Source organism: Dermacentor albipictus, chromosome 3 (assembly GCF_038994185.2).
Source record: "Dermacentor albipictus isolate Rhodes 1998 colony chromosome 3, USDA_Dalb.pri_finalv2, whole genome shotgun sequence".
Taxonomy (NCBI): domain Eukaryota; kingdom Metazoa; phylum Arthropoda; class Arachnida; order Ixodida; family Ixodidae; genus Dermacentor; species Dermacentor albipictus.
In genome coordinates this window covers 108,796,447-108,818,971 of record NC_091823.1, presented here as the reverse complement: position 1 = coordinate 108,818,971, position 22,525 = coordinate 108,796,447, and the positions used below count along the sequence as shown (strand labels likewise).

General features: G+C 48.7%; 1 protein-coding gene across 5 annotated transcripts in view; it reads left to right on the top strand.

The window, feature by feature from the left end:
* Positions 1-21,809, top strand: part of Tsp74F (Tetraspanin 74F) — a 471,288-nt gene extending 449,479 nt beyond the window's left edge. For 4 of the 5 annotated variants that reach the window (XM_065439231.2, XM_070535925.1, XM_065439230.2 and 1 more), the window contains 7 exons: positions 8,253-8,323; positions 13,756-13,947; positions 15,514-15,588; positions 16,235-16,330; positions 16,765-16,935; positions 17,539-17,622; positions 18,776-21,809. In XM_065439231.2, coding sequence (XP_065295303.1) covers positions 8,261-8,323; positions 13,756-13,947; positions 15,514-15,588; positions 16,235-16,330; positions 16,765-16,935; positions 17,539-17,622; positions 18,776-18,823 — 729 coding nt within the window. In that variant the 5' untranslated portion in view covers positions 8,253-8,260 and the 3' untranslated portion in view covers positions 18,824-21,809. Of the gene's footprint in view, positions 1-263; positions 1,004-8,252; positions 8,324-13,755; positions 13,948-15,513; positions 15,589-16,234; positions 16,331-16,764; positions 16,936-17,538; positions 17,623-18,775 lie in introns of those variants that run through there. The other variant, XM_065439229.2, reaches the window with a different exon arrangement.
* Positions 21,810-22,525: the final 716 nt, after the last annotated feature.

Genomic DNA, 22,525 nt, shown 5'->3' with positions numbered 1-22,525 from the left:
CGTCGGCGTCGTCATTCCTTCAAGCGGCGGCTCTTCAAGAAACGACGGTGTACAGCCCGCCGTCGACTCGTGAACGAGACGACGAGGGCCGTACAGCACGCGGCGGGCAGTACAACAGCCTCGACGTGCGCCACGCGAACGCTTTTTTCTTTCTTTCTTTCTTTTCGTTTCTTTTCTTTTTTTCCGCGTCAGGGACGCAAACCGCCAACGCGAGGAGAAGCCCTGCCGTGCGCACCATAGCAGTGGTGCTTCGCGCGTGAGGCCGCGTTAGACGCAACCGAGACTCGCTCCGTCCCCTTCCCGCAGCCGCCACCCCCCTACCAGTCCGAACGAACCGCCGTGCCGCTGGCAGATCATATACGGAGCTCGAGACGTCGCCGTCGAGCGGTGCACGGCATCGTCGTCATCCGGGAGCGTTGCATTCGCCGCCCGCCCCGCGCACCCTAGGTGGTTGTTTTCGTTTCGCACGGCAACCGCGGTTGGCCGGTTTTTTTCCCCACCTCCCGGTCGTATTCCAAACTGGACAGCTGACCGCACTGTTGTTTCGTCTCGGACCGTCGGCGCCGTCAACGCGGTCGTCGTGTGCTTCTCTTGGGGCCGCGCACGTGTCGGCCGCAGCGAGAGAAGTCTGTTCTTCCCGGAGAAAAGAAGGCAAGAAAAACCTACGCCCTCCCACCCCTTTGCCACGGGACGAGAAAGAAGACTCCGAAGCAGACGTTGCAACACCCGACCTGGCGCCACGCACGCTCGCGTCGCAACGCCTCTCTCCGTGGCGCGTACACGGACGCTGCTGCAGCTTATAGACGTCAACAGGAGACTCGACGCCGCACGCTCCATTCCGCGTTTCGTCTGCTCTCACGACGACGTCTGCCTCCGCGAACGCTTTTAAAAGGAGCCAGGCTTCTCGGCTACGTTGCCACTGCTGCGCCAACTGTCTGTCGGCTCGCCGATCCTTCCGAGACGTTTGCCTCCTCGCCGATGGACGAGCACAGGCGTCGCAAGGGTAGGCCCCGTGATCGCGGCAACTCGAGTGCCCCGTTCCCAACTTTCTCCATCTGTGCATGATTCAAACCATACCAGTTCTTTTTGATGTGATGCGGTGTGTCGCGCATTGATCGAACGTTAACTCGCGCCAATGTCCAAGTTTCTATAGGGCGTATAAACTGTACTTGTCCGAGCTGCGTTGATGTCATCTCCGGAGCACTCGCTTGAATCACCAGAGGGTGCCATTTTGGGCACTCTAGCTCATATACATGCTTTGTGTGAATCGTAACGCCGGGCATAGCGTGAATATTCTGGCCTATTCGAAGGCTTCCAGAGAAGGGGCGACGTCTGAGCCTGCACTTTATATAGGCGCGTAATGATTGTTAGAGGGCGTCTCCCTGTAGCACGTGCGCGGTGCAGCGTGCGCCTTTAAAGGCATAATTCAGAGGACAGATTTAACTGTTCCTCAGGAGCATGGTATTTTCCAATCGGCGACAGGCCCCCCCCCCCCCCCCCCCCCTACACACACACATTCCTGAAGCGAGATTAATATCTCGCGCCGGCATCGAAAAAGCAATTTGGCGCGGCGCACACAATGAAACGATACTTTACATGCCGGCGGGCGATTGGTCAATAATTGCCACTCCTGAAACTTCACACTGGCTCGATTACGGATGTAGGCTTCAATTGCTTTTGGAGGATAGCCCATAATTCGAAGCCACCTGTCGCTGTATAGGCAGGAGCGGCGCTCAGCGATGGAGATATCAAAGGGAGGCGTATGCGTTGTCTGGCACGCGGAAATGCCCCCCTCATGCGGGGGGGGCGACACATATCAGCCGTGATGGCGGCGTGCCACGTCGGTAGCACGTGATCAGCGCTCCGCGCCGTCGTCGCCGGTGAGCGTTACGCGGGGGGCAAGTGTCAAGAGAGGCCGATTAGCACATTGCGCCCCTTCGTCCTATGCGGGATTCCCCCCTGTCCGCGCTTCGCCGCTAACAGAATGTTTCGTGTACTGAACACGGGGATGGCGGATGTCGTAGGACGCCATCGGAGGAGCGTGTCCGCACGTAGTTGACAAAAAAAAAAAAGAAATGCGATCGTCGGATTTCCGCAGTTCGTCGCAACTTACATTAAGCCTTGTCACGTAGGAGGAGCAGAGGTTTTCGCTATTGGACTGCTCTAATGTAGTCTCCAAGCCACCTTGTAGTTTTTGGAGGAAACTTAATGAGAGTTACCGCGGAAGGACTGCAGTCGTTCCGCGGTCCAGGCACATGTGCACTCCAGGCACATGTGCCTGGAGTGCTTCACGATGAATCAGGTTTCTTGACGATATCACGGAATATTGTTTCTCCCATCCGGCAGGCTTTCCCTAAGCGCCCTGTAGAAGCCCAAAAGCAATTTTCTGCCCCGGATCGTGTTCGCCTTGTGGTATATTTGCATTAGAAGAGAAGCTAACGTGACCAAACTGTTTCTATCGAAACCTAATGTCCTAGACGCAGCCAGGGTGGATGAGAGACAGAGAATTCTTCAATTCTGTCATATTTACAAGCTATCTTGGTGCACTAACGAAAGATTACATACATACGTCATTGAAGTGACAGTGGCCCCTTTGACTAGTGACACTGACACTCCAGGTGTTGTGGATCGAAGCATGCTTCTCAGAAAAGACTGTAAATTTTAAGATCCCGACACCACGGGACCGGAAAAATGTACGGCCACAAATGAAACTTTAGTGCCGTACGACGAACAGCTCCATGATGAATACCTCCCTCATACTCAGTGTGGGTTGGTCTCGCAGCGAACAGTTATTACTTTTCGAATTTCACTTCGCCAATCCCGAAGGCCTAATCGGATCGAAACTTCGTGGTAATGGCACGTACAGAGAGATATTGTTCTGAAACAACAGTTTCCCTCCAGACGCAAAGCTCGGTGTTGACCATTACTGATCGGTAAAAAAAAAAAAAAAAAAAAAACATTCGTTCTCACAACGACAGCGATTCCAGACCAGTAACGCACAACGTGCTCGTGTTCTTTCTCCCGCACTTATCTTGGTGCAGTGGCCGCCGAGGGACGTTCCTCTTTCTGATGAAAAACGCGACGCGACGGGTGAACGGTCTTAGGAAAGCACTGCAGCCTCGCTCTTTGCGCCGTACGAGATCCAGGTCGTACGATGCCCTCTTAACCGTTGCGAACGCGTTAGCATTCGATGGTTAGCAATCTAATCAGTCCGCACCACTCTCTTAATTGCGGGAAGAAACCTTCCAAGAGGCATTGCAGTTTCCTCTTCCATTGAGGCCGCCCAATGCAAACTTATCGGAAAAGAACAGCAAAAGTCAAGTTGAATCCAGGTTGCTACAGTCCCCCTTTATCTTCATTTCTTCGCGCATTCGGTATTGCGGCAGCTTTTCCCCGTGCGGCTTCTATCTGAGACGAAGGCCGCACACACAGCAGAGACGCGCTACGCACAAACCCACACCGTGCTCCATGCCAAAGCTTTTAATGCATTCACAGAGCGGCGCAGTAGATATTGTACCAGGGTGACTGCTGCACGTGCTGCAGTGTAATATACAATGTCGAGCTGTCTACGACCGGTTTCACAGCCTGGATACACGTGCACAGTTTCGAGAGCGCGCTATGCACTCCCGTCTATCGCGTGCGTTGTTAGGAAGCGATACCGCATCGGCCGTCGTCGGCAGACCGTACGTCTGAAAGCTTTCCCGAAGGCGGAAAGGGCGAAGTTTTGCCGTGGTACAGCTGTGTGCGAAACTAACTGCATATCTTTGCAAATACACTTTCTTTCATCCTTTTACAGCATTTCATTTTCGTTCTTTGTTTCGTTCATTCGAGTTTGAAAGCTTTCCTTTTTTTTCTTTTTCTTTTTTTTTTCCCGGCGGAGGTCATGCTTCAGCCAAATGGAGTCGCACCCTCATCGAACGCGAGTCTGTCCCGGTCGCTTAGCACGCGATTGGGTAGGTGTTGCTCTCTCGCGCCGGTCGATCGGCGGCGCGGGCGGCAACAGCGATAAACGCGGCGGTGGTGACGGGGTCGACGGAGGCGGGGTCGATCTCGAGATTCGACCGCGTACGTACCACATGCCCGCCGTCTCTTTCGCGACGCCTTCTCTCTCTCGCCGACATCTTTCACTCGGCGTTCAGCTCCGGCTTTAGTCTCGGGCTCGGGCTCCGGTCTTCGCATCCCCTCGCGACCCTCCCGCCGCCGACGGCGCAAAGGTGACGCGTCGCGCACCGGCGTGTTGCACTGCGTCGCCGTCGCCGGTCCCTCGGCGCTTTGTTCGTCGAGAGTCCGTCGCGTCCGGTTGGGGTCAGTGCTGCGGGCGCTTCGACACCGGGTTGGTCGCTCGTCGATTCGACGGCGCTGGGCGAGCTTGCGCCCCCGTAGTGCGCGCGCGTGCGCGCGAAGTTTTCTTGGCTGGTGGCTGTCGTTTCTCTCGTGCCGGCGATACCGCTTCGGCCGGCGGAGGAAGTCGCGTCGACTTGGGCTGTTCCGCCCACCTTCTCCTCGATGCTATGGTTGAGAATGTGGGTGAGTCGAGAAGTGTTATTTGCGTTGGGCCGCCGATATCTGTGCCATGTGTTTATCTGGTGGCCTTTCATCAGAGTTGTTATACGCTGAGCAAATTTCTCGCAAAATGACTATAAGCATGTCATCAGAACCCAATTATGTTGCCTCGGTGCGCGTGTGTCTTCAAGTGTTTCGTAGTAGCCAGGAACCTGCATAAAGCCTTCGTTGAGCAAGTCGATAGGCAACTTGTTAGAGGGAAGGGGCAGGAGCTTGTGCCGATAGGTGATGATCTATTGCACCCAGACACAGCCAACTATGTATATCAGTCTTAAGCTAGACTCAATAGCACACCAGCCGTGTCTGCGTTCTGGGTATTTGCTCCACACAGTTACCTCTTTGACTAGTGGTGGGAGGGGGGAGGGAGGGGGCTAAGGGTGGACGGATATCGCACATTATAATATGGCCGTTTGTAAGTGCATGGCTCTTTTGCGACGTCATCGTGTCTGGAGCTTCTTCGCTAGCTGAAGGGGGGTCATTTTTCTTCGCGTTACTGGCACACTTCGTAAGAACTTCCTCAGCAATGCGACACTGGCAACCTCTGCGGCACCTGCGAGGGCAGGAGCGTGAGGTTAATTGCGGCTTTCGGTCCCTGCCTTTCGCCACGAGGAAAGGAAACACGTGAGCAGAGTTCTGCGGGCTCCTGACTTATTCAGGCGGCGACCTGCGAAACCTGTAATTTGAGCGCCGTCGGGCGGAGTGTGAGTTGATATCCCGTAGAGCGACCATCACACGTGGGTGCGCGTTCTCGCGGAATTATTTTTCTTCGGCGAAAGTGGTGCGTTATTAGTCACCTTTAACTGAGAGGGGGGGGGGGGGGGCGGTGGTGAAGCTTTGAGTAATTGTTGCAAGTACAAAGCGCGCACCTTCATCTGAGCGCGAACGGGCGTACCAGTTGGGTTCTTTGCTACGGTCTCCAAGAACGACGTCGCCGGGAACGTGTACCGCCAGCACACGCAGATGTCTCTGCTGTGGATGTGTTTACCTGTTGCGTTTTTCGAGCTAGAGTACGCACTATACTTATCGCTGTTTACTCTTCTGCCACGGGTGAGCGTTAAGTTAATTGTACAATCACCCTTTGCCTCTCCCATCTTTAGCCCTACGGCTGAATACATTGCATGATCATCTCAGCTGCAAGTTGTTAAGAGAGAAGAGACTTCTCATGCAATATCTAGAAAAGCTTGGTTGCACAGGCGTTCTTTGCGATGCCGAGTTAACGCAGTCATAAAGTCGTTAAGTGGTTAGTTATTTATTGCTAGAAATCCCGACGATACGACGACAGGACACGTGTTTGTTCGTCTGGGGTTCAAGACGGTCGCACCCTAAAACAGCGTCGCTCTTCAAATTTCGAGAAAGGGTCTCTTAGAAACTAGCGAGGGAGAAATAGAGAAGGTGGGATAAAATAGGAGCGGAATAGCTGTCGCTAAATGTCTCTAAAGACAAACAAGAAAACAGTGAAAGAATGGAGGATGTGACAGCGTCTGCGTGCAGACGTCTACCTACTTCTGTTGTTTTCGAGAGTGAGACCTTCGAAGGCTTCTTCCGGGTTCAAGGCCTCTTGGCACGATTCGCACGCTGCAGCAGGAAAATGTACGGTAGCCTTCGTTGAGCACCGTATTTTAGCAAGACAGATATATCATCTCCCTATTAAAGCGTTTACTAAACTTTTAATACGGTAAGTCTGGTGGGAGTAAAGCGACCGTAAGTAAGACTCTGCCACGGCACTCGGCCTCAGTGAAGGAAGCCAACCTTTCAGTGGCAGGGGTCGGTTCCATTGGAACACACCCTACTTGAGTGAGACAATTCATGCGGTACCTGCTGCCGCTAGAAGTCTCAGCTCTACACCAAGTGCACATATCGGTGCCATTTTATTTGCGTTATGCACCGAAAAAGATAGAAAGAGGGAAACCTAGCTGTCGCGTTTGTCGTACACAGCTAAGGCCACATTACTGTCGCAATGGCGGCGACAGTCACTTGCGGCGTTTTTGAACGCCGGCTAAATAAACCAGTTTGGTTGTACTGGTGGTGGCATAAATAAAAAAAAATGCAGTTCTTCTCTGGCACTTTTTCCAAATATTTTCGCATTCATATTTTGTTTGACGAGATGTATACGTTTTGGCGTGTGATTACTTGACGCCTACCTTCATACCGTTAGATTTCGACAGCGCGTACATTTAGAATTCGATAAAAATAATTAAAGAAACCCCGAAGTTTTGAAATACATTTTGTTGACATTCAGGGAAAAGAACACTAATACGAAAACGCAAGAGTGTTACGGTTAATACAAGACGCCTGGAAATAGTGGATACAAGTCTCACTTTGCGCAGCTGCGCATATCTGTCTATTCTATCTTATGTGTTTTCTTTTATGCCCCAAGTGCAGTTATAAATGCAGTTGTTAAACAAACCAAAACCGAATGCAGATCATTGCATGACTAAGTGATCTTAGACTGCCAATCTTCAGTACATTTGAGTGCTTTCAGCGGGTTCATTTCTTTTTTTCTTTTTTTTGCTGGCCCTGCGACGCCAGTCTGTTCTCTTAATTCGTATAATCAACGAAATATATTCGTTCATTTCTAGTATAAGAACTCGCCGCCTGGGTTACGTTGAATTTGATTCTTGATGGCAGCGCGGACATTACAAACACGAGAGACTGGAAAGAGAAATTTTGACAGCTGTGCGCTAATGATTCATATACACAATTAGATAAATACGGGCTCTCGCTCCCCGTCGCTTGGCTCAAGAACTCACCGATAACAAGTGACAAAGAAGACGTATCTCATCTTCCATTCATCACCGTCCGTCGCCCAATAAACCAAATGAACCTCTCCTGTATCCCGCTCGCTCGAGACACTTCCGCAAGAAGCTCCGCGCCGAGCCCCCGCGCTAATCTCGGACGGTGTGGCCATAATTCACCGACATCGATCTTCCCGCGCACGGGGTCTTGTCAGCGCACGATCCTTGAACGAGAGACCTTGTCGCAGGCAGGCCTCCGCCGACGCGTACATTCCAGGGATGGCCGCATTTCCTATTCTGGGTGGGAGGGTGGTTGTAGTGGCCGTCGAGCTTGGCGAAGGGGCTGTGGGGGGGGGGGGGGGGAACGAAGCCGGCATCAATCTTTGTGACTTGCGGAGGTCCCCGACGTTTCTGATTGTTCCTTCCTCGCACAGGAAAGGACCACGCCCGAGTGCCGCGACGAGCGGTGCGGCTAAAAATACCGGGCCATCGCATTACGATATCGGTCTGATTACGTTTCCTCCGCTTGCGTTTTGCTTCGCTTTAATATGTCCCGCTGTTTACGTCACTCTCTATCTCGCGGAAACAGCGACGGTGTCATCCTTTGTTTACCTCCTGCCGCGTTGTGCGGTTTGAGGCTGTTCAAGGATATGTTTCTGTTTGTCGTGTTTTTTTTTGTGCCCTCAAATTTCTCCGTCCATTTCAATTTCAGCCTGAAGGAAACTCGGACGGGGAAACAAATTATCTTCGGGGTTGTTCCAATCCCGTATTATTTGCCAGACGTTTTGAGCAAGTGTTGTTTTGTGCTTTGTCAAAATGTTTCGTGGGTTTCTATAAGCAGTTACGCAGCCAAGAGTAATGCGATCTGTTTTGTAAGTCGATTTCGAGCGAGTGGAGGGTGTGGTGACTTCGTGCCGAGTAAATCTTGCCTCTTTCTTTTGCCTTGTCTCACAGATACCAGAATGTTGGAGGGGTGCGGGAAAGTAGTCAAGTATGCACTCTTCGTGGCCAACTTCATCATCATGGTGAGTACTGCTCTTCACCCGATCCTTGACATTGTTACTGTAACGACCGCAACATTATATTTTATCTTGAGCGCCACCTTGTTTTTCTTTGAAAAAAAAAAAACATGCGTAAGGTGCAGTTCGGTTAGTCGCTTGAGATACCCTTGAGTACGATCGCAAGGTAGTCTGCAGGAATGACTTAGGAAAGTTATTTGAATGCCAATTTTATCAGCACACCGGCTTTTCAAATTTGAGACCGTGCCGCCCCTCGATAGAGTCGTTTACCTGCTCAGAAAAGATTGGGGAATAAAGGCAGCATCGGGATTCTTTCCCTCACTGTGAGCAGAAAAGATTTGAAAGAATCCTTGCGGCTCTGACACGCAGATTGCAGTGCAGAACCATTTCGCCAAGTAAAGAGGCTTTCTCGCAATGCTTGTAACTCACAACGTCGAAGTATTGGTTACTTACGTTGCACAGTGTGTTATTTCTTCTTTTACTTTTGGGTTGAAGTCGTATAGACAAAGTACACTCAGCTTTCTTGTTAGCGCTGACATGTATTGTCGCCATGCTTTTGGAATTTCATCTGTGCTAGAAAACCAAGCTAAAGGGTTGATAAATCATGAATGTGATCTCCCCCGCCCGCCTCCTTTTTATTAAATTCAATAGTGCCTGCGCAGTTTTTGTCATAATCCTCTAAGGCATTCTGTGAGTTGTAGGTGTCCCCTAAAGCTACTGCAAGGGTATATACGTGCCCTTGCAGTATATATATCCTTTTATATATATCCGCTTTTTAAATCCTGGCGCCAAAAGAGCAGGATATAAAAAAGCGTTGGCCCTCTCAGTCTCCGGGGCTCTTTAGCTTCTAAAAATTTGAGGAAGCCTAAACGAAAGCATGAGTGCGAGCGGCCGCTTTTCGCCCCTGTAAGGGTCTCTTCGACGCACAGGCTTTCGCTGCGCCGCCAACCGGAAGGACGACCCGCGAACGCGTCTGGAGACCTTGACTTTTTTTGAAAAAAAAAAATGAAATACTGGCCGGCTGCATTATCCCCCCCCCCCCCCCCCTTCCTCATTCACGCCGCTTCAACTTCGCATGCGCTTGGCCGAGAGAGATCGGCGATATGCGCTGGATTCCGTTTCGCTCAAGGGTAAAGAGGCACGCGCGCACCTCGGCACTTTATTCGGCACCCTCCCACGTAATCAAGAGGCCGACGGATCCTCCTTCTACGTTTATTTCTTTCCTTCGACACGCGAAACTTCTTTTCCGACTTGTTTTTGCTTCCCCGTATCGCCAACTATCGCGTTTTTTGTTTGTTTGTTTCTTTTTAAGGTCTCCTCCTACCATTTCTTTCTTTCGTTGTTTTTTTTCTTTGTGTGTTTCTTTCCCCCACTTTTTTTTTTTTTTTTTGCCTTCGTGGTCCCGCTGTTTGTCTCTCGTTTCTCTGGTGCGAGAGAGCGCTAACCCCCTCTGCCGGTATTACTATACTGAATCTCCCCGTGGAAAGACGTGCTCGACGACGCTCGAAGCAATTAGGATGCTTGAGGGACTGCGTGATGCGATGGCGCGGGGTCCTCTTGCATCACACATGATCGTCGGTGTTCAGATACAATGATTTATTTATTTTCTTCTTGCAAAAGGAGGAACGACCTTTCTGTTATCGCTGTTGGTGCGACGAGGCCGCGGTCTTCTGCTATAGCCCGCGTACGATCGCCACGAGTAGAATGAGAAAAACGGCTCGAAGAGAGAAACACGTGTCGAAATGTCGTCGTAGAATTGATGAGGCAAAAAAAAAAAAAGCCCGATTCGAAGGAAATATGCATGTTTCGATACGTTGGAGGAACGTCTGCGTCTTCGGGGTGTATGTGGATTAATTTTTAAGCGGCCGGCCTTCGTAAATTTATTAGGATCTTTTTTTTTTTGGTATCCTTCCCCTTGAGCTCGGCGCGTGGATCGGTGAAGGTTATGGACTGTACAAAACGTCGGCGCGTTGTCGTCGCGTAAACTCGGTTATAAATCACCGTTTTGTCGTGCCGAAGGTTGCGCAAAGCCAGCGTACCATAGAAGAGCGTTAATGAAACATGTTGCTTCGGGACACCCAGGTGCTTTAGCACGCTCGATTACCCCGCACGGGGCAGTCGAGGTTGCGATCAAGAAGCGAGTGTAAACCCCGCGACGATAGGGGATCACGAGATGTTCTGAGGTCGTTGGCTCGACTCTGGTTTTGAGTCAAGGGAGCGTAACGAAAGAGAAAAACCACCGGCGTACGTGCCGTGACGCATTCGAAAGAAATGCAGGAAAGAAATCAGGCCCCTTGAGAACAGTTTATTGCATGAGGTAAATAAAGTGAACACTTCGAGCCGTGTCTGGTCAAAGCGCTGAGCTGGGAACAGTATAAATTGCGCACATGAAAGTCGAAGCCCCTGAGAACTGTTGACCCAAGGATATGACATGGTCGGAACGCGAGGTATGCGAGAGAAGTGTAATGAAGAGAAATAAAGATGGGATAAAAGTAAGTGGCTGTGGGCCATTTGCAGCGCGGTGTTGACTGTCGTCATTGCCGAGCATTTCGCGCCTAATGTGGAGCGTGTTTTTTTTTTCTTTGCATTTAATTTTGTAGAGGGAACCAGTTCGCTTCGCTTCACGATGTCGTTAGAATGCACACGAGACAAAAAAAAAAATTGGAAAATCAGACGTAATCCTTTCCCCACGCCCTCCCAGTCGCAGCGAAAGAATAGCGCTGCACATTCGTTAGCCCAAGTCTTCATGTGTGCGCGCATCTGGCGTCCCTCACAGGGCCCATGTTCCATTGATATACGTCTCCGCGATACCGTCCGGGTCCTGATTACGACTTTGCACGTTCGAGCCCGCGTGCAGGCAAAGCATAAATAAACCACGACAGCGCTCCAGTTAATAAAGGTCAGCCACGGGCGCGATCTTCCACGCGGAGCGCCGAAGGAACGTGCCCTTTTGAAACGGCTTATAAAAGGAGCGCAGCACACGCGTTCGCGCACAGCTTGTCGAAAGGCAAATCCGGAGAGCGAGACGCGGTGAGAAAGAAGGAAAGAGAGCCGAGGCTGGGACGACACCGGCGTAATGAAGGGCTTTGCGAAAGCGAGAGGCTGTACCTGCGCGCCGGGAAATCGGGCCGGGCCCAGCTGTAGGAGGAGGACGCGAGCCATGCGGTTTCGGAGCGGGGGACAGAGCGGGCCGTGGGTAACAGCGAGCGGCGCAGATTCGATGACGAGGTTTGAGAGAGAGAGCGAGAGCGAGAGCGTGCTACTCGTGGATGTGGGCCCAACGTCGTGTGCTTCGTTTTTCTTTTCCTTTTTTTTTTTACTTTGGGTGTGGTCCCCTAGCCGAGCCGACCTGGCTGGCCCGGCGATCCCGGGCAAGCGACATTAAAAATGGAGTGATCGGGGTCCCGGGGATGGGCATGCCTGTGCCTTCGTCCCTCCCTGCTGGCGCCCCCGTGCTCTTTCGATGAGGCGGCTCTTATAGACCAAGGAGCAGACGATGAGACGCCAACTATCTGGGCCTGTGTACTGCAGGGCCCCGTTCAGTGATGTCTGTCCTCTCCTAGTTGCTGCCGCGTGGTCTCTGTCGATGCACATTGCGACGATGCCCACCGCAGAGGCGCCGAGTAGGTGCAAGAGGAGAAATAAAATAAGAAGGAACAGCTTCGGCAGGGCGATGGGAACATCTTTAGGATTGAAGTTTGGGAGGCGGGCAGATGGCAGCGCGCCGCCATTGAGAGAAGTGGTTCTTGTGGGGAAAGAGGAATTGAAAGATAGTGTGAGGCAAAGTGGGAGGAGGAGGAAAAGAAGGAAAGAAAGGTAGGGAGGTCAACCAGACCCACGTCCGGTTTGCTGCCCTACAAAGGGGAAGGGGTATAAGAGAAGAAAAGAAAGCAGAGGGAGAGAAGAAGGTACTATCAGTGTGAATATGTGCGGTTGTCCATAACTTCACGCCTATAATCGGTCGCTGAGGCTACTCGATTTCATGAAACATAGCAGTGCCCGCGTCGCTTTGTAAGCCTGTGACGCGAGGGGCCATGGTCCACGCGTCGCAAAGTCGGAACATTTGCACAGTAAGGGAGCGTTGTAGTGGCATTGCGTCCCACATGTCTGCGAGCCTGATCTTCGTGGTGGCTGAGAACAATACGGCGATCTAAAGGTCAGCGTGGTTGTACTCAAGCAGAGGAACCTAAGTAGAGGTGTTTATGGGAAAGCGAAATGGCACAACTGCAAGCTGTAAACGTATACTTTGTAGACGGCTTGTCTGCGCGCTTGGTTAGATTATACAAAGACGCAATAATAAATATGATAACGGTACTGCCTGAACCCGAAATTAGTACTGTGGCAGTGCGGTTTAACGGGTAATATAAGTGGCATGAATAATAGACTACATATTTAATTTTGGCCAAACTGGCGTCATTTTACACACGAACTGATGCGTGGCAGGTAAACAATCACGAGCGAAAAGTCGACCGTAGCCGCCGTTCACCGGTGCGTAAATTGGGTCACTGAGTCAGACGCAAGGAAAGACTGCCCGAGCACCAGGGTGCAAGAACTGTCCTGACAATGGAATACATGACGCCGAAATAAACGTCTAGCGATTAAAAACGCATTTATTTCAGGGTGGTATATTCTGCAGTGGGAATGTGAAGCATCGAAGCCGACGCAGACGCAAGTCTTTTGTACAGCGCTTTGTAAAGCTCGAGGTCGTTTGAAGGGATCATAATGGCCGGGGAATGGAAGGTATTCGCTAATTGTGCACAATCAATTCTGCTCTGTTTCAATCGGCGCAACGTTGCTCATTCTAAAAATTAGGGACGTTGCCCGCACAGCATTACTAAGCTCCTCGAGCTTACTGGAGAGGGCACCATGGCTGCGGGTAATGTTTCACAACTTAAACAGCTTGTTGCCTTGACTAGGTTCGTATTGACAAACAAGAGAGCTTTTCCTGCACTTATTTAGCGCAACAGAAATAAAGCCAATTAACATGAATGGCATTCTGCCATGACCCACATAGCATGTAGGTCACTGTAGAAAGCCACCCACCCGGATTTCTAGCATGGCCTTCGAGGCACCGAGCAAAATGCATAGTACAAGTTTGCAGCAGGGTCACCACTCATTGTTTTTATAGTATTCCGTCCTGAGGAATCCAGCTTCGGTGATAAATACACAATGGGAGACGGATAAAATGCAGCACAATTGCTGGTGTGTGTCTTCCCTTCGCTCTGTTTTAGTTTGCGCTAATCCCTAGGAAATAAAACTGACGTGAAAGCATTTTGGAGGGGCTGTCGATGTTCCCAGCGAATGAATCTTCCGTGGCAAAGCTATGTTCCCTGTAAAGTACTGCGTAGCCAAAGTCATAGGCAAAGATGTGGGCAATGAGAGACGCAGCGCTCAAGTGTGTAACCACTTGGCTCATGTACCACCTTGCAAACACCCAGGTTGGCGGAGTGGTGGTGTTCGCGGTGGGCATCTGGACCCTGGCCGACCGGTCCTTCATGGAGCGGCTCCTGGGCACGGACCTGTACGTCAGCTCGGCGTCCATTCTCATCGCCACCGGGGTCGTCGTCACTATAATCTCCTTCCTCGGCTGCCTCGGCGCCTTCAAGGAGATCAAGTGCATGCTTCTCACGGTAAGTTTTCCCTGCGACCCACATGTCCGTACGCCAAAGATAGTGTCTGAATGCATGGAGTCACGCAAACGACCTCTCCGGCAGTGTTGATCCAGAACATACCATCATAAAGGTTAAGAAAAGAAACGTTTTTCTCCAGCTTGCGTTTTTTTTTTTCATTTTGCAGTAAGCGATATTTGACCTTGTCAGCGAGGGCTCCCCATTGGGCATCGAGTGTATAAGTGTTACCATGCGCAGCGAGAAAAAAACAACAACCTATTCTTAGCTTTGCCTCAAACAACTCCGATGCGTGTAACGCTTCTGCAAGGAGAGTGAAACGCCGTCACGGCACTCTCGACGGTTCCGCGGCCAGTGGTCTTTAATCGAGCGATTATCGAACGAGCGCGTTCTGCGTATCCGAGAAAGTTCGTTGCGACATGGCCTCGGTCGGGACGCGGCAAATGAGTGCATCGTCCTTCGGTGACCCCCGCTTCCTCCTCGTCCTGCCGCTTTGAGAAACGATCGCAGGCCGCGGGCCGAAACACTTTGCGGCGCAAGCGACCAATGGCAGCGTGCGGTCGCGGTCCGAAATCCGCGGGCCTCAACGGCTTCTGTAGCATCGACCCGCGCCCACCCACGGAGAGGTAATTTCTCGGAATCGTGCTCGCATATTGATCTGGGAATGCTCCCGACTCGTTCTGCCCGAGCCCGTAGGCTGCGGGTGGCGTGCTCGAACTCGTGCAGGCACGCCGAGTTATTTGTTGTACCTTTGTCGACATGGAAACGAACTGAGAGACGCGGTCAACAAATGGCCAGCGCGAGTGGGCATGCCTCTTTATTGTCTCGAGCGCCTTCTGCCTTATTGTTTTCGAGCAGCGAGTCTTGAATTGCTCGCCCTTGTCTTATAGCGAAATGCTCTGCCGCCGTAAACTGCTACGTGCGGCGCCGGCAGGATTGGGGACAATGAGCAATGTCATTCGCCCTGAACGTGTGTTCGCGATGCTCCACGAACATTGGAACCTCGGGGATGGAGAATAGCATGCGAAGCGTATGTTTGACAGGAAGGAAAAATGGCAGTGCCGCAATACAACAACAACAACAACAACAACAACAACAACAACAACAACAACAACAACAACAACAACAACAACAACAACAACAACATGTTACTTCGATTCCTGATGCTCACTGCCTTTGAGGGAAATAAAGTATGTTACAGTGAATGAATAAGCAAACATGCCTCGATCGTAAACATGAAATGTTTGGTTAGATCGGTAAGTCCAACGATATCAACAGCCTATAGTTTTGTAGAATTGCGCAAAAATTCACAAGAACGTGTACGTTTCTTTAAGAAATGGGAACCAGTGTTAGTAAATCCTAGTGTGAGTGCACGGAGTGGCTTTTATTAGCACACAGTCCCGCACGACTGTGTAGAAAAGGGTACGGTGGCTAACAAATAGCATTTGAAATGCTACAAAGAGTCTTTTTTATAGCCATTCACTTTATGAACACATTCTTGCTTTTTTGGTCTTTCCCAGTGTCCGTCGCCTACCGTTGTTAATTGTCTCCTTTTTCATTTCTTTCCAGTACTTCATAATACTCTTCATGATATTCATCACAATGCTCGTCGGAGGCATATTAGGATACGTCTTCAGGAATGAGGTAAGCAATATCAGTGGTTATCGTAAGCAAGAGCCATACTTAGAGGTAGTAATTAATATTATAGTGTGTTTATTTACGCGAAGCCTTCATAGAAGAGCACATGATTACAGTTTCTCGTTTTGTTTATCTGGCAGTGAATTACGGTCACTTTTAATGAATGGCAAACTTCATTCTAGCGAGAATGTCTTTTTTGTTTTAGTCCAGCAACTCGAGAACTTTATTCGAGAACTTTATTCACAAGAGCAAGCGCTGCTCAAATATTCTACATTTAAATCCTACTCAGGTAAACGTATGTGAGCACGAAGATGAGGATGTCAAAATATGGCAGATGACAGACGGGCATAGGGACTGGTGCAAAGCTTAGGCAGAATTACCATAGTTATCCAAGGGAATTAAATTCTGACCCGGGAATGCATGCTGGATATAGTGATCTCGGGACCTTATACCAGCGCTAAATTATAGTGCCAGGTAGGTGCATAATTAGCAATGTCACGAGTAACATAATGTTACCAGCTCCTTCTTATACGCAAATGAACTGAGATAAGCGAGCGTGTACTGCCGTGCAGCATTTATTGCTTTCACGGTTGCGTAATCCTCTACAGCTACAGCAGTTTCATGTGTTCTCCTTCAATTTGGTACTTTTCAGGTGGACGACCGGATGTACCAAGAAATGGTCATGTCCATTCCCTCCTACAAGAACGACTCCGTCGTCACGGATGCATGGGACGCAGTGCAGCAGCACGTAAGTTAAGATTTTGAAACGTGTACCTTCCAAGTGACCGCCAATATCTCGGTGTGTAGGAATCAAGAATTAAAGGCATAAGACGAACAGAAAGCAGCGAATCTGTGCTCGCAGGCGATGCCGAAAGTTACACTTTCTATGACATACTTTCCTGCAAGGGCAGGCTAACGACGGGGTCACGTGGTCCCGCCGGAGCAATGGAATCATTGGCGATATGTCTGAAATTGAAATATATAGAACTCGGACGACTTGACCAGATAGTAATCAGAACATGAGTCGCATTCAGAGCACACATTAGGACTAGGATATTTCGTTGTGTTTACGGCTATTTCTGAATTCAACATCAAACGAAATAACTTTTGCCAAGCATAACTGCTTCCATCTGAAGGCGAGTTCAGGGTGTCAACTCATTATATCGATTTCTCTTTCTGCAGTTCCAATGCTGTGGCGTCCGACTACAAGCGAAAACTGAACCGTACCGAATCTGGCAGCTCAAGAACTCGCACTTCAACGCGAACCATCAAGTGCCGGAGTCGTGCTGCATGAAAAAGGAGTGGCTTCATGCTTGCTCCAAGAATCCCACGGACCGGGACACTTACATGGACGTGAGTGTCTTCACTATTGCTTACTTATCGCACCAAGTATCTTGCATAAGATAACGTCAGTCCTCTAGAGCATGCTAGATGTCATGACTGTGCTTCTTTAGTTGTGGCATCTTCAAGCAGTCGCACAGGAGATTATTTTCGCAGGCTCCGGATGTATTAGAATCGCATTTCTCAAAATAAACTCTCATGGTTGAGTTTGAAGGGATTATTCGAAAGATGACAGATAATGCTGGCACCTGTCCTGCTGTCTAGTCCTATGTGTCGTCGTCTGTTGTGCAACTTCTTCCAAAATAAACCCTCATGGGGCGAGAGTTGCCGATCAGTGCTTGAGAAACAGAGTACAGCTTTGAAATGCTTTCAGAAACCGCATGATATTGTGGATACGACAAAATGGGTAGCAGGGCCACGAACGCTGACGCAAGCATCGTCTACCTTGGAAACCAGTGATAGCTTGTCTGTCAGTTATTGCATTTAGATGGCTACTTGTGAGGCCCTCTTCCAAGCTACTTTATTTAGATTTTTCTTGCACCGGGTAGATAATTGGTAAAGTTCTTTTTGCAATGCCAAAACTCACATCCACTTACCTCTCTTTGACTTTTACAGAGCTGTCACGAAAAAGTCCGGGACTTCGTCAAGGGACACGCTGTCATTGTAGGTGGAATAGGAATCGGCATCTCCTGCCTTTTAGTAAGTGTTTCTTTATTTTGTTCAGACGAACACATTGTTCCTTTTTCAGCAATAAGAAAATGAAATGGAGCAAAAGAAAAAGCTGTGGTTTGATTAAGAAGGCTTTCTCATATCATAATTCAACTGATAGTCCAGCACGAAACATGGTGACGACTTTTCATGCGGCCTCTTCTTGCGCTACACGCAATATTCCTTAGAGCTGAATACCTTTGTTTATTACCCAAATGAGCACCAAAGTTTGCTTGTGATCGAATTAAACGTTTAATGTTCACTTAAGTTGCACAGTCATCAAAAGCAACTCTAAAACATGTAGAATAAACATTACATTTTGTTTAACGGAGTTAACACAGCGGTACTCGTTTGTGAATGCTCGCTCAATCGTCGATGTTCATGCTTCACGAAAGCAGAGAAATGTCAACACACCGTATGTAATTCATCAATGCTCTTTTTATTCGAACTTGTTTCTACATGGCAGAAGAGCTCTTAAGCCAGGCTAAATCCCACAGGTGCAGGAACGCGTATTCCTAACAATCTCACCCGATTTGCTGCAAAGGGAGTGTTAAATTACTTCGTTATATTCTGCTAACGACCCTGTAAGAACACGCTCTCGAATAGTCAGTTTAGCACAGAAAGGCTCAGTTGAAGTGATATCAATGTAAAGAACAAAAGGGAAAGCTCATTTTATACGTGGCAAGGCGCGAACCCAACGTTTTGCTCTCAAATTTCGACTTCGACCTCTTTTGGAAACTGAATCTGTTGCTGGCCTGATAGGTATTAAGTTCGACACCAGCGGTAGAAAACCACACGGGCGAAAAATGCTGTTGCCTTGTTCCCTTTTAGTCCATTCCTTGTTTTATTAGGTGTATTGTACGCGTAAGGCTATGCTGCTTCTAGTTGAACTAACCGTCTGCTGCGCTCTATGCCACAAGTGTGATACACGTCTGCTTGAAAAGGCCGGTGCTCATAATGTTCTAGTATCGGTTTCAGTATCGTTTAGTTCGCTAATAGTTGGTCATTCCTCTTACTGCATCGCCCAGGCTTTTGCAGAACAATACATTGTTCCCACGTTTCTTCTCTCTTTACGTGCCTGGTGTATGCTGCGCACTTGAAAGAACAGCTCGTAACGCTATGGCGTTTCTTTTGCTTCTCGCAGGTTGTCGGGATGGTCCTGTCGTGCGCCATGTTCCTCATGATCCGTTAAGCAACGAGCGGAGCCTATCCATGACGTCATATCCGGAGGCGACCTGGTGCCTACTCCTCGCTACAGTGCACACGCGTGCGCGTGTGTGTGTGCGCGCGTGCCTCGCTCCTCCTTCAACCAAAGGTGCCAACGACGGCTCTCCACGTCGCTGGCGTTGTTGAGTTTCACAGCGGATTTCGCCCTTGAGTTTTGTTTAGTGTTTGCCCCCGGTCCGGCCACGCGACGACAAAGAAGACGAGCAAGACTGGAAGAACTCCTGGTGGCAGGAGGGAAGCTTCTGCAGCCACAGCCGCCTTTACAATGAGTGGACACCGCTTTAGAAGTGCCTATACTGGAATTCACCAAAAAAAGAGAAAAATGCTGGAGCACGGACATTTTTAAACGAGCAAGGCGGGCTTTGTTTTCTTGCCATTCCAGTGAGAAGTGCGCCGTTTCTGTTAAAGGTGTTTTTTGTTGCGCAATTATTACTCCCCCTCCACCCCGCCATTTTTTTTTAAATTGTGTATGGACTATTACATTCGTTGCGCCTGGAGTGCGGAGACACTTCCTCGAATCTCCTGCATTGCGCGTTTGGTTGTGTGTATCGCTGTGTCGTCAACTCGCGTTGTTTTTTCACGCCGTTCCTGCTTGTCAAGCCTTCTGTAATTTATTAACTTTTGTACAGCTTTCTTAGACCATGCCCCTGAGCCTGTTTAGTGGACAAGGGTTATTTTTCTGAACATAATAACTTGCATTTATAATCGTGTTATAGACAGAAGAATCAGTACTATGGAGAACTACAGCACACCGTAAGCATTAATAATCCCCACACCACATGCGCGATTCTCTACGCAGCTACGTTTCTTGCGCTGACAATAAAGCTGCATTGAAGGATCCGAATCCTTAAGAAAAACACAACGTCATACATCGATACACGCATTATTTCCTTTGTTTTTTTTAGGAGACCATTACAGTTGCCATCTTGTTCATTTTCTCACGTTCTTATCATTTGAATGCATGCTACGACTGTAAGTTTTAACAATGTTAGCCAGTCTATGTGGCAAGAGAAAACATATCAGCTGAAACTCAATTAACAGTGTTCATTGAATTTGTACGTTAACATAATGAGGTCGATTTTGTTCGATATTTGTACTTATCGAAAGTGCTTTGAGAGACTTACTGCGCTGCTAAGATCTGACTGAATGTGTTTCTCATCTAGTCTTGCCTCTCTGTATCACTCGAGGCATGTCTGTAGTGTTTTCATGTTTTAACAAGACCTTTTGCACTGCCTTAGTCTAGTTGTTTATTCGCCAGCTTGCACACATCTCATCTATGCTTGTGCGTTTTTGCCCACGTACGAGTGGCACTGCACATATCGTTTACACGAAAACAAGAATGAGTTTTTGTTTTGTGATATGCCATATTTTGTCATCTGGCAGTTATATAACAGTCCAGAGGAGGATGAAAACAGCCTTTCAAAACACTGGGACCAATGCACGATAACCCGTACCGTACTCTGCCTTACGCATTGAACGCTCCTAAACACTGGTGGTGTTAAAATGTGTTGTACATTTACGCAAGTTCATTGTTACGTATCAAATGTGTTGACAACACGGGAAGCAGTTGGAACGGCCCATGCAAACATGGGACATAGATAAGCGCAATACACAAACATACCGCAATGTTTAAAATCTTCCGGGACGGTTTGTATTGTAGACATTACCCTTGAGCGACCAGGGCTCCCATGCCGAAAAAAAGTGATATGTTCTCACACGCTCCTTTACCTATGGCTGAAGCATAGCGCATAAGAGCCATTGACCCAGCCGCGCAACGGGTTCACTATAAGTGATTTTCGTTGTATGATCGAGGAATCATGGCAGAGAATGACGTCATGGGGGAATACGCACGTACGTGTATGACTCTAAATGTGAATAATGTGAATTTGAACGTCAGTTATTCTCCACAACCTCCTCGTGTGCAAAGAAAAAAAAAATCCGCGTTCGTCGACCAATTATGAGACGCGGCACTTGCGCACGTCCTCACAAATATCTCGTTACGTCACGTCGCGAGACGAGAGAGAAAATCTCGCACAATCGCGCTCACCCTTCTCGAACTCGATGTCTGTCCTCATTCGTGCTCTTATCGTCAAATATAATCACAGTCTGCGAATAAAACGTATGTGTGTCTCATTTTTCGGTTGCTCGTGTAAAAGCTGTTGTGGCTTTATCCAAATCGCAGTCTTGTTGATAACCACAGTTGTCTACGTTGGCCACTACGATCCTTGAAAAATATTAGAGGTACTCGCGTGACAGAAAATGGAAGTCGAGTGTTCTTTCTCAAACGCAAACGTGTAATTTGCTGTGTCACTGTCGCTGTCGAAGTGTAAAGACAAGTGAATTTTGATGTTATATACACTTGCCTAAAATCTTTCATTGTGTCCAAGGTGCGGATAAGTGTGCATCCGCTGACGTTAAGTGTGATGGCTGTCGCAATGTACAATTTGTTACCTTGTGTTTTGAAAAGCTACATCATTTTCGGTTTGAATATTATTCGCGAGATGTGTAGGGATTCCTCGTTTTTTTTTTCTTATCGCACTACTGTTATTTCAAATATTGTATGTGCACATGTCATGCTCTTTCATTAAATGATAATGCAGTGTTGCTTTACACCATCAATGTAGTTTGCCTTAATTGAGCAAGCATTTACTGTTGAGGCGCTCCTTGAGAAGTGCCATTTGCTCTGTCTATATAAGCATTATAAGCAATGTACTAGATTTAGATGTTTCCAAGTGTAAAATATGTAGCTGTGCTCTCCCATAGCCCAACTTGTGTCTGTATTAATGATGTACTATGTATGATGCCCAGAACCTACTGGTCAGAGGGCGCGAGAGCGCTATGTTGTTGTGTTTTTTTTTTCTTCTCGACACTCTGTCACTTCTTGGCAATGTAAATTATCTTGCGTTGTCTTTTGAATATTTATTTCAGAAATAAACAGTTCGAAAGCGCGATTTCTTGTTTTGTCTGAAACAGAGGGCGATCACTTACCGTCCACTATGTGATACAATTCGGCAAGGCTCAGTATGCGGATGGTATGCCTGCTGGTATGATAGGGTAAAAACGAAAGAGGGAGGAAATAGTGATGAAAGTTGTTGAGTACAGACGGGTTACAAACACTCAGTAATGTGGCTTTTTAAGCCTTTAGTCAAATCCGCGGTGTCGCCTAAAGAAGGAGAAAAGGAGGGAAAAAAGCAGGGGTTTACCACAAGTAGTGCCCGGTTGGTTAGCCCACAATTGTTAAAGGACAAATGTGGCTAAAAAGGTAAGGTTGTAAAAGTGCCGGCGAGCACACACCCGCAGGGGAAAAAGACTTGTGGCAGTGTAACAGCCGCTCGCAGCGTTCAAGAAGCGCTGTAGCCTCCTGTCGACTTGTGCATTACCCCTTGGAAACTTAAAGGAAGGTTCCAGAATCTGAGAAGCGACCTGCCATCTCAATTGGCTCAGACTGTAGCTCGCAGATAATTTCGTTCACCCTCGGCGGTGACGCAGCTGCTATGGTGTTTTGCTGCGGAGCATGTGGCGACATGATTGCCTGCTGTGGCTGCAGCAATTATATGGCGGTGAAGTGCTTTAAAAGAATACTCGTGCACTTTAATTAATTTATTTTTACACACTATAGCCCCGCTGGGGATTTCGTAGGAGTAGAGATAACGTCACATATTAATTC